The following is a 12,067-nucleotide window of genomic DNA, read 5'->3' as shown; positions in this document are numbered from 1 at the left end:
ATCCCTGGAGAGATTATCCAGCAACCAAGCAAATTGCTTTCATGACAAATTCTTGGATTTACATTTGGGCTGGACTCTCACAATAGCCTGTCGATCCTTTTATTATTCATGGTCCGGCCTCTTTCTTATTGCTGTCAATGATGTTCCAGGCTTATTTTTATCTTAAAACCCAATGTCACCTTTACGAGTTCTTCTTCAGCTACTGGGCCACTAAATGGTAAAGCCTGGATGCTTCAGCCTTGGACCTCTTTTCTCCCGTTTGTGTCTGTATCCCTGGTGATCTCATTTGGTCTCATGGTTTTCAAAGCCATGTATAGGTTAACAACCCTAATAATTTTATCTCCAGCACAGACTCTGCTCTGAACTTTGCTTCTCCTATCCCCACATTTCCTCTTGGATGTATTTTTGTCATATCAAATTTGATCTTTATTCTCAAACCAGTGCCACCTCTTATTTTCCTCACGTCTATGAAGACTATTTCTTATCTTTCAGTTATTCAGGTCAAAAACTTGGTATGTCTTAACTCTTGTCTGCCTCTTGCATCTCGCATCTAATTTTTCAGCAAATTCTAAGTTTTTCCTTTAAATTATAGCCAACCCAAGTTTTACCTATCATTTTTTCTCCTGTGGAGTATTATACTAGTCTTCATAGCACTTAGCTCAATTGAAAATTCTACCTTTATCTTATTTATTTTGCTTCCTGTCTCCCTCCCACTAGAATGGGTAGAGGTTTTGTTCATATCACCAAGCCCTAAAATAAAGCCTAGCACCTGGTAGGCATTTAATAAGATTTTAAGTAAATGAAAGTATTATAGAAGGCAATGTAATCACGTGAGGTTTGGTTTAGTAGGAGTCGAATAGAAGGACTGATGGTCCGATAAAAGGACAAAGATGTAGGTGGGTGACTAGAAGCTGTGATGAGGGGTTTGGAGGTTCTCTTCTGTTTGCTTCAATTATCTCAGGGAAATGGGAAACAAAGTTTTTAGCTCAGAGTGAGAAGCAGATGCAGGTGTTTGCAGAAAGCAGAGAATATGTGAGCTTTCTATGTGCGTGGGAGAGTAAATGGGCTCTGGATCTATCAATGTATAGTATGATTCCACATATACATGTTGGTATCTGATATTTGTTTTTCTCTTCCAGATAGAGAAAAGCAGGGCAGGAATAGAGACACAGATGTAGAGAACGGACATACGCATATGGAGGGGGAAGAGTTGGGTGAGATGAATTGGGAGGTTAGGATTGTCAGATACACTCTGCATGCATGTGTGCTCAGCCTTGTCTGACTCTTTGTGACCCCAGGGACTGGGGCCCGCCAGGCTCCTCTGTCCAAGGATTTTCCAGGCAAGAATACTGGAGTGGGTTGCCATGTCCTCCTCCAGGGGATCTTGCTGACCCAGGGATCAAACCCATGTCTCCTGCATCTCCTGCATTGGTGGGTGGATTTTTTACCACTGAGCCGCCTGGGAAGCCCACATATATATGCTATGCTGTGTAACATAGATAGCTAGTGGGAACATGCTATAAAGGGCAGGAAGCTCGGCTGGGTGCTCTGTGATGTCCTGGAGGAGTGGGATCGGGGGTGGAGTGTGAGGTTGGTCAGAGAGGGAGGAGATATATTTGCACATAGCTGATTCACTTCGTTGTACAGTAGAAACTAACATAACATTGTAAAGCAATCATAGTCTAATAAAAAATATAGTAAGATTATAGAGTAGTATGAAAGGACCTACTTGAGGCTCAGAGCCACTCATCTTAAGTGAAACCAGCAAGCATGGTCCTGTAACTTTTTCCCCAGCCGCATTTACCTCTGTGATGCCAGAGTAGAGTTGGTAGGGGTTAGAGTCAATGAGCACCATGATTTACCCAAAGGGGATGATGACGTGAGAGAAGGCAAGGCTTTGGAGGGGTGTCCACAGGAGTAGTTGTATCAGACATTGAAACTGGCTAAAAAAAGGAATCTGGGAAAACTTACTGCTGGAAGGATCAGTAGACTTCCATTTTGATGGGTTCCCAGAAATGCTGGTTAGAGAACCAGAGGAATGATGTGGAAAGAAGTGTTGGTCAGAGAAGGAAAACACTCCAAAATTATGGAAGGCTTGTTGTGGCTGTTGGTTGTTGCCAGGGATGTGAAGGGCAAGGAAGTGTAGAGGTCAGTGACATATGCTACTAGAAAAATTACCCGTGGGATATAGCGTTAGAAGGAATGGAATTAACCCTAGAACTAAATCTTCACAGAAAGAAGGGGTTGACTTGGTTGTGGGCAGATGACTGCAACAAGGATAGGTAGGTAGTGAAGGGCGTTATCTGGTGCATATCAGGAGCTTCAGACTTGGAGGTTTGTAGGGGTGAGGGATGGAGAAGGCAATGGCACCCCACTCCAGTACTCTTACCTGGAAAATCCTGTAGACGGAGGAGCCGTAGGCTGCAGTCCATGGGGTCGCTAGGAGTCGGACACAACTGAACGACTTCACTTTCACTTTTCACTTTTGTGCATTGGAGAAGGAAATGGCAACCCACTCCAGTGTTCTTGCCTGGAGAATTCCAGGGATGGGGGAGCCTGGTGAGCTGCCATCTATGGGGTCGCAAAGACTCGGACACGACTGAAGCGACTTAGCAGCAGCAGCAGGGGTGAGGGAAGAAGAAGAATGGTCTGGAAGCTGTAAAGAGAACAAGGAGGACGCTTATCCTATTCTAGACTTAGTGTGAGAGGAGATGGTCACTGAGAACTTGCTGGGAAGCAGAGGCCTTCAGAGGGGCCTGTGGTTTACGAGCTACAGCAAGCGAAGAAGAGGTTCAGGATGTGCAGGGCTGTGTGACAACTGCCTGAATTCCAGACAGTGAAGGATGAGAAGTTTCCAAGAGCTGGATAAGTGTATGTTTCTGAAACTCCACCTTTGAACACTGGTGCCAAATAGAAATGTAGAGACAGGGTTTTGGATGAAGGAGAAAGAATAGCTTTTATGCTCTGTCAGGCCAAGGGGGCCACAGCAGGCCCGTGCCTGCACGGTTGTGCATCCCTCCCTGGAGGGGTCACGAGGAGTCAGTGTTCAAGGAGCAGGGCGTGGTCAGCTCATGGACATTCTTCTGATCAGTTGGTGGTAAGATAATTTGGAGTCCACATCATTCACCTTCCGGTTCCAACCGGTCTGGGGTCTGTGTGCTTGTAGGCAGTATGCAATTAACTTCTACCACCTGGTGAGGGTTTCAGTATCTGCAAAACAGCTCAAAGAACATGGCTCAGAATATTATCTATAGTCCTTGAGGAAGAACTAAATGTCTTTGACTTTGTTTAGTGGCTAAGCTATTATTTTGTCTTGCTTGACTGTTTTCCTTTTTTCTAGTTTCTCTGATTAAATTTATTCTTTGACTAAAGTTTTTCTACAGACAAAAGTCAGGTGGAGGGCATGAGTGGGGGTCTATTCTGGGAAAGCCTCAGAGGGTCGTGCGCAGTTACAAGTACAAGAAAGGAACAAGACTAGGGCTGTACGTGGCACACAGGGATACAGGGATGGCTGGGTTTCTTGAGGGGCTGATGTGATCCGGGTTAAAGGGCATGTTGCGATAAGGCATGGTGGCAAGGCTGGAAGGGAGAGGAGCATGGGAGGCCCTGCTGGGACCATTGCATTTCCTATGACGAGCAGGGAGGTGGCGACATGGTAGTGTCACCTTGACCAGATGGGGCTAATTGCATCACAAATATGGTTTAAATGCAAGATGATTCCTGTCACTTTCCAGCTTCTCCCAGTGCCCCACAGTGGGATCTTTTCTGTGTCTTCATTCATTTTCTCTGTTCACAGAGGAGGCTATATTCTTTCTGTTGTTTACTTTTATTTATTTATATTTTGGCCTCACTGTGCGGCATGCAGGATCTTAATTGATATACCAGGAATTGAACCTACGTCGCCTGCTTCCCTGGTGGCTCAGAGGTTAAAGCATCTGCCTCCAATGTGGGAGACCCAGGTTCTATCCCTGGGTCGGGAAGATCCCCTGGAGAAGGAAATGGTAACCCACTCCAGTATTCTTGCCTGGAGAATCCCATGGACAGAGAAGCCTGTAGGCTACAGTCCAAGGGGTCGCAAAGAGTCGGACATGACTGAGCAGCTTCACTTCCTGTTCTGTGCACACCATTTTCCTACTTGTGAGAGATCTATTAACTGTTCCCTTTTGCCATTGTCTTTCTGGCTCCTGAGTGCCTGCCACATGGTAAAAACTTAACAAAATAATTTTTGAATGAATAAAGGATGAATGAGAGAGAAGGTATATCCTTGAGAAGAGGCATTGGTATATTGATAGCCAGGAAGGTACATTTTCAACTTTCCATTCACATTTTAGCCTATTCATTAATGATGCATGTCTGAGGTTTCACATGTAGTTGGTGATTATGAGTCAATTTGAACCTGCTAACCCAGGGTTAAATGGATGAAAGTTCTTGACCTCTGTGGGGTCATCACAAGCACAGCATCTAGTCTGTGTTGAAATTGACTTTTATCCATGTTCAGTTCAGTTCAGTCGCTCAGTTGTGTCTGACTCTTTGCGACCCCGTGAACCCAGCACGCCAGGCCTCCCTGTCCATCACCAGCTCCCAGAGTCCACTCAAACCCATGTCCATTGAGTTGGTGATGCTATCCAACTCTCTCATCCTCTGTTGTCCCCTTCTCCTCCTGCCCTCAATCTTTCCCAGCATCAGGGTCTTTTCAGATGAGTCAGCTCTTCGCATCAGGTGGCCAAAGTATTGGAGTTTCAGCTTCAACATCAGTCCTTCCAATGAACACCCAGAACTGGTCTCCTTTAGGATGGACTGGATGGATCTCTTTGCAGTCCAAGGGACTCTCAAGAGTCTTCTCCAACACCACAGTTGAAAAGCATCAATTCTTCAGTGCTCAGCTTTCTTCACAGTCCAACTCTCATATCCATACATGACCACTGGAAAAACCATAGGCTTGACTAGACGGACCTTTGTTGACAAAGTAATGTCTCTGCTTTTTAGTATGCTGTCTAGGTTGGTCATATGGAGAAGGAAATGGCAACCCACTCCAGTGTTCTTGCCTGGAGAATCCCAGGGACGGGGGAGTCTGGTGGGCTACCGTCTATGGGGCCGCACAGAGTCGGACACGACTGAAGTGACTTAGCAGCAGCAGCAGCAGCAGCAGGTTGGTCATAACTTTCCTTCCAAGGAGTAAGCATCTTTTAACGTCAGGGCTTGAGCTGCTGGAATGCTACATGTTTATCCATGTTAACGTGTAGCATTCCAGCAGCTCAGCTTGTCAACCTACTCTTCTGTTGACATGTCCTACAATAAGATCTTCCTGGGGCTTTATTTTATTCACTGATAAATATTTTCATAAAAAAAGGATCAGATACACTATGAATTCTTTAATAGCTGTTCTCTTTGGCAATCATAAATGTAATCACAGGACAATAGGCAGTTTATTAAAATAAACAGGAAAATACCATAATATATAGAAAGTAAAGTCAAGATAAACCTTTGATAAGACTGAAAGTCTAATTTATTACATGTCTCATAGGTCTCTTCTGGTGATTCTGAAGCCAAACCTCTGATCTTCACATTTGTCCCCACTGTCAGAAGACTGCCAACCCACTCCCAGTTGGGTGACACTTCTAAATACATTGTTAAAATTCCTGAGGAACCAAGTGATAAGACTCCAGAAACTGTAAATAGGGTAGGATTATTTTTATTATTTTTATGTCAAGTAATTAAAGTATCCATAATAACGACATGAAAATCTGTATGAATGTTTATTTTCTCTACTTAAAGTGAGATAACGGGGAAATCTAAGAGTGGCTAAAAATATAACTATGTAATGGGTACTTCAGTGTTATCAAATCTCATGTTTTCTACAATAGGTTATTCTCAACCCTTTTGATTTGACATCCTGTCGTTTGTTCACGTGATATATTATGCCTCCTGGCACTGCCCCTCCCAGAGGTACCTTAAAATAAAAATACAAAATTTTTTGCAAAGTTTAAATTTATCTTTAAAGGCTATTAGATAAAGAGTGAGGTGCTGTTTTACGTGTAATGGATTAACAATGTTAAAGAATATAATGTTCCATGTTTAGGGCGCTTGTGGACCTATTGTCCTGCTCACACTTTGCTGCTAGTTTTGTGAATTTGTACAATTTTGGTTGGAAAACCCTTATCCACATCATACAACTTTTCATAACCTTTCAATTATCTAAGTGGAAATGTATACCAGAGAAATACTACAGAAGATAAAAAGTATTACGTAGGAAAATAATTAGGGAAAAATAAAAAGAGCCTAATATCTAACAGAGAAAAGCTAAGCATCTGATAGCAGCACCTTGACAAACTTATAATGATTATTCAATTTTATGGAACATGTTAATGTTATGTTAAATGATACAGTAGATTATAAAATTGTATTTATACCCCAATTATACTTATCTAAAGTGAGACCAAGGCTGAAAATGAAATTAAACAAAAAACTAAAAATTACTTGTGTGAAAATAACAACTTTTTTGGTAAAAACTTATTTCTTTAAAATGTGTTTTAATAACTGTCCTCTTATAAAAAAAAATGTTACTGTGTGAATTTTGTGGTATTTTTGAGCCAACTTTGTAAGAAATAAAATTATCTGATTCTCTTTGTCTGTATCAAAGCATCTTATCTAGCAAGCAGTAATATAACCATGAACCTGGGACTTATTTCAAAAACTATTGTGAGAACAAATTATTTTAGAGAAATTCTGAAAGCTACATAAGACACTTCTGGGAAGTTTCTCTCTCATGGTACTCAAGTACGTACAATATATTCAAGGGATCCTTTGTGATTAGGTGCTCCGAGTTCATGAGACTATAGACGTATGAATCAATCTTGGTTGCAGATTTCCAAAGCTTCCTGAACTAATGATATTCATCTACAGATGGCAATGATACCTACACAACTACATTTTTAAAAGAGTAAACATTTTTCTTCCTATTTCTTAAGCAGTTCAATATTATAATACAGCAGGGTAAATAATCCCTCATTCTTTGTATATTTAAAAACTACTTGAACACATGCTGTGTGCTTGGTGCTGTGGATTCTGGATGAATAAAGTCAACTCATAAGTTATTTGTTATTGGAAAGACAGACAATGAAAAAAATGAAAAACATATAATAAAACCTCGGGTGGTAAGAAATGCTGTAAAAAATTCATCAGAATAAACAAATAGAGAATGTTGGACTGTGGGAGCAGGGAGTTACTGTAGATCATTAATAGCATTTTCAAAAATGAGCTCAATTTTGCCAGCTCTTTAGTTATTCTGCTACTTTCCATCATAAGCAATCTGTCTTTGAATCCTTCTGTTTTTAATTTAAGCTTCCTTCTAATTTGGGTTTTGTTACTGTATGTGATATGTTAGTCGCTCAGTCGTGTCCGATTCTTTGCAACCCCGTGGACTGTAGCCTACCAGGCTCCTCTGTCCTTGGAACTGGAGTGGGTTGCCATTCCCTTCTCCAGGGGATCTTCCCGACCCAGGGATTGAACCCGGGTCTCCTGCATTGCAGGCAGATTCTTTACTATCTGAGACACAAGGGCCCTTGTTACGACATAGTGTTGTAATTTAATATGTGAAATGACCACTCTCAGAAAATTCCACATCAGAGGCAAAGTATATTTTATCTTGATTATGTCATCATCAGCTGAAAAGTGTGGTCTGGTGGTATGAATTTGACTCCTAGTTCATCAATGATTTGATTATTCTATCTTCACTCACACAACACATAATACATATTAGCAAACATTAAATTGATGACCATAGTTGACATTTAGTTTATTTTAGCTTATTTATATCTTTTTATTTTGAAATAATATTAGAGAAATGTTGCAAAAAAAAAAAAAAAAAGATTAGTATCATCATTTTCCAGGTGGCTCAGTGATAATGAATCCACCTGCCAAGCAAGAGATGAGGGTTTGATCCCTGGGTCAGGAAGATCCCCTGGAAAAGGAAATGGCAACCCACTCCAGCATCCCTGCCTGGGAAATTCCATGGACAGAGGAGCCTGACTACAGCTCATGTGGTTGCAAAGAGTCTGACACAACTTAGCAACTAACAACAACAACAACAACAATGCTTATCAAAACCAAGGAAATTAGTATTGAGTCTTTTAAACACAGTCTTGGTGTACATTGCTGGTACCATTTTAGAAAAAAGATGCTTTGGTAACATGAGAAAACTATCTAATTCCTGGTCTTGTAAACCTCCTATGTGTTCATAGAAAACTGAATGGGAAAATATTTAGGATTGTAAATAAAAACTAAAATAACAGTAGAAAACACTTTATGCTAAAAATATCTATCTTTTTGATGTCCTATTCATGAGTTCTTCCCATAGGCTTGGACTATTTTGTCTGAATTTTCTGCATTTTGTTCCAATTTTACTTTTCTTCTTAGATTTTTAGAGGAATGCATGTTATTTTAGAACCTTTCAATGGGATTTCATTTCCCACCCCCAGCTTATGCAGGCTATACAAGTTTTGCTGACTATTAACTAAGCCCATGACTGACCAGTTCCCATTTGTTTTGTGAATGTCTTTATGGAAGACATTGCCCTCATCCTCTCTTTCTAAAAAGTCATATCAAAATTTATTTGAAAGCATGTTTGTTTGTTGACGTTAATTCTGAGTCCTAAATCACTTAGGTTTGGAGCATGACATACAAGTGAGTTATTAAAAGTAAGCCATTAACTTCAACCCAAACTCTCCTATGCCAACTTGATTTGGGGGTATATTTGTAAAACCTTTTGTCCTTGAAGAATATGAACAGGTTAAGTGTTTAAGAGTACATGTAGAAAAGAAGCATTTATCAAAGCAACATCAACTCTTTTATGTTTCTGCATTTATTGCAGTTTGATTCCAGTGAGTACTTCACCTTGAACGTTGGGTGCCAACAGGAGAGAGAACGAGGAGCACTGACTTGCCCTTCAGAGGCTGAGGACAAGGCTTCCCAAAGAAGGGAATCTAAAGAGAAGAAACCTCAAGGAATGCAGCAAAGTGACCTCTTCAAAGCGGAATATGTCTTTATTGTGGACTCTGAGGGGGAGGAGGAAGTCCCGGGCAGAAAAGGTGACCAGGGACCCCCGGTGGGGACAGGCCCCCCGGCTGCTCGGCCCGCATCTCTCGCCATCTCCTCCAGTCTGGCCTCCGATGCAGTGCGCCCCAAAACTCGAGGGGCGGACCTCCAGGCCCCGTCGCATCCTGAACGGCCTCAGGCGATGGCTTCTCAGCAAAGACACGGGCAGGTAGGTTTCTCTTCTTGTCAGTAAGAAAAAAATGTTTCATATTCCTTGTTTGCAAAGGCCTTCTGTTTACTGAAGGGATCAAGGCATACAAAACTCTCAAGGAAAAAAAAACATTAAAAAACTAAAATCCCAAGATCACAAATCATCACAGTGTAAATGAAGATAATAAATTCCTAAGGATTGGATAAATTGTACTGTGAATTGGTTGAAGAGAACATGTAAAATGCTTAGCTGGGGTGGATTTGGGTGAATATTAACTCTTCCTTTTGAAAATGCTTGAATAAGGTCAGTAAAGGGAATTTCTTAGAGTGCTTGTTAGGCTGGGTGCATCAAGAGGCACATTTCAAAGATGAGATATGATATGACATACAGATATCAACTAGATTTGACATGTAGATATGTGACTTTTAAACTAGTAAAAGAGGAGTAAAAGGATACACTAGGAACAAGAGTATGTAAGGAAAATCGTTTCCTCCTCTGTGTCTTAAGAGAAATATTGACTGTGTTCCTGGAAACCACCATAAGCAGGGCTGGCCTCAGTGATCTGGGAAGAAGTCAGGCAGTTCAGTCGCTCACTTGTGTCCGACTCTGCGACCCCATGAACCACAGCACGCCAGACCTCCCTGTCCATCATCAACTCCTGGAACTTACTCCAACTCATGTCCATTGAGTCGGTGATGCCATCCAACCATCTCATGTCTGTCATCCTCTTCTCCTCCTGCTTTCAATCTTTCCCAGCATCAGGGTCTTTTCCAGTGAGTCAGTTCTTTGCATCAGGTGGCCAAAGTATTGGAGTTTCAGCTTCAACATCAGTTCTTCCAATGAACATTCAGGACTGATTTCCTTTAGGATGGACAGATTGGATCTCCGTGCAGTCCAAGGGACTCTCAAGAGTCTTCTCCAACACCACAGTTCAAAAGCATCAATTCTTCAGTGCTCAGCTTTCTTTATAGTCCAGCTCTTACATCCATACATGACTACTGGAAAAACCATAGCCTTGACTAGACAGATCTTTGTTGGCGAAGTAATATCTCTGCTTTTTAATATGCTGTCTAGCTTGGTTGTAGCTTTTCTTCCAAGCAGTAAGCATCTTTTCATTTCATGGCTGCAGTCACCATCTGCAGTGACTTCGGAGCCCAAAAAATTAAAGTCCATGACTGTTTACATTGTTTCCCCATCTATTTGCCATGAAGTGATGGGACCAGATGCCATGATTTTAGTTTTCTGAATGTTGAGTTTTAAGCCAGCTTTTTCACTCTCTTTCACTTTCATCAAGAGGCTCTTTAGATCCTCTTCACTTTCTGCCATAAGGGTGATGTCATCTGCAGATCTGAGGTTATTGATATTTCTCCTGGCAATCTTGTGCTTGTGATTCCAGCTTGTGCTCCATCCAGCCTGACATTTCATATGATGTGTTCTTCATATAAGTTAAATAAGCAGGGTGACAATATACAGTCTTGAAATACTCTTTTCCCGATTTGGAACCAGTCTGTTGTTCCATGTCCAGTTCTAACTGTTGCTTCTTGACCTGCATACAGATTTCTCAGGAGGGAGACCAGGTGGTCTGGTATTCCCATCTCTTTAAGAATTTTTCAGTTTGATCTCACCACAAAATTTAGCAGCAAGATTGAATGGTTCCTTTTAAGTGGAGAGTCTTTGATACAGTAGGAGACCCATTATCTGTGATGACAGGAAAGAAGGAGGAGGAAGGGGGAATTTTGAAGGGAAAACAAAAATAGAATGGTTATTTGTTGTCAGGAAGTTATCAGACTTTGACAAAGCAGAGAATGTCAGGAATGCAGAGGCTGGCTTGGCTTTGGGAGTGAAAAATGAATCAATGAAGAACTCTCTGTGACAATGAGCATGAGTCAGTGTCACGGTGTCCTGTTTAGAGTCTTCTAAACCAGGTATTTGCAAGCTTCCTAAAGTAGTTGGGAGAACATTTTTATTGGTGAGTTGGCCTTTTGGTACTACTAGGACCTCTGCAAGACTGTAGGGCAGGCACTTGTTAAATCTCTGGTGCCACATCTTTATTTTTGGAGCCTTCTTGACTTCCTGATGATGTATTTATGTCACTTAAAGCATCCAGTATCCTCATAGCATCTTTGGGTGATAAAAGATTCTCACTGCGGTACCACTGTCCAGCCTATTGGACTAAAACATTTATTTCCTCTTGAACTTTATTCTTACCTAGTTATTGGAAAAATTCTAATAATCTAATTAAACATATTCCCAGTAAGTAGAGATAGGCTTAAACATTTCTTTCTTGCCTCAGGAAAGATGATGAAAGAAGCAAGTTGATGATGTAGAAGCTTCCATAGTCAGTGGAGAGTAGTTTAATGTGGACTTTTGAAGAACATGCAAACATGATGATACCAAATATAAATAAGATAAATAAGGAAAAACATTCTTAATGAAGCAATATTTAGATTTTTAATTTATCCTTTTCCTCAACTACTGTATTTCTACTGCTGAGTTGGTCATTTATTTTGTTTTTATGTTACCTAATATGTAGAGGGCAAACTAGAGACAAAAACACACATTTGGGATCTTTTTCAGGGGGCCAAAGTAAGTTAGTTAAAAGTAGGTTACAGTTATCAAAGCTCCAAATGAAAAGGCATAGCTCAGCCTAATTCATTAGTGGTGGCTGAGTATTATGATTACTCCAGGTGGAGGAAACCTGGGTCCTAAAGTGTTTGTGAATAGCCATTGTCTTGGATTCCATTTCCTATAATAATCCATTAGTAGATATCATGAAATAAAAATAAGATGACTGTTACTGACAAATGTAAACTAAACAGAAGA

The 12,067-nt window shown here is 40.9% G+C and overlaps 1 protein-coding gene across 50 annotated transcripts in view; it reads left to right on the top strand.

Moving 5' to 3' along the window:
* MLIP (muscular LMNA interacting protein) overlaps positions 1–12,067 on the top strand; it is a 288,723-nt gene that overhangs the window by 133,475 nt on the left and 143,181 nt on the right. For all 50 annotated transcript variants that reach the window (XM_086371040.1, XM_086371038.1, XM_086371036.1 and 47 more), the window contains 2 exons: positions 5,525–5,680; positions 8,870–9,262. In XM_086371040.1, the coding sequence (XP_086227166.1) occupies positions 9,005–9,262 (258 nt within the window). In that variant the 5' untranslated portion in view covers positions 5,525–5,680; positions 8,870–9,004. The remainder of the gene's footprint in view (positions 1–5,524; positions 5,681–8,869; positions 9,263–12,067) is intronic.

Source organism: Bos grunniens, chromosome 23, assembly GCF_055505025.1.
Source record: "Bos grunniens cultivar Pamir isolate PY7600 chromosome 23, Bosgru_T2T1.0, whole genome shotgun sequence".
NCBI classification, from domain to species: Eukaryota; Metazoa; Chordata; class Mammalia; order Artiodactyla; family Bovidae; genus Bos; species Bos grunniens.
Note: the sequence above shows the minus strand (reverse complement) of the source record. Positions and strands in the feature narration are given on the sequence as shown.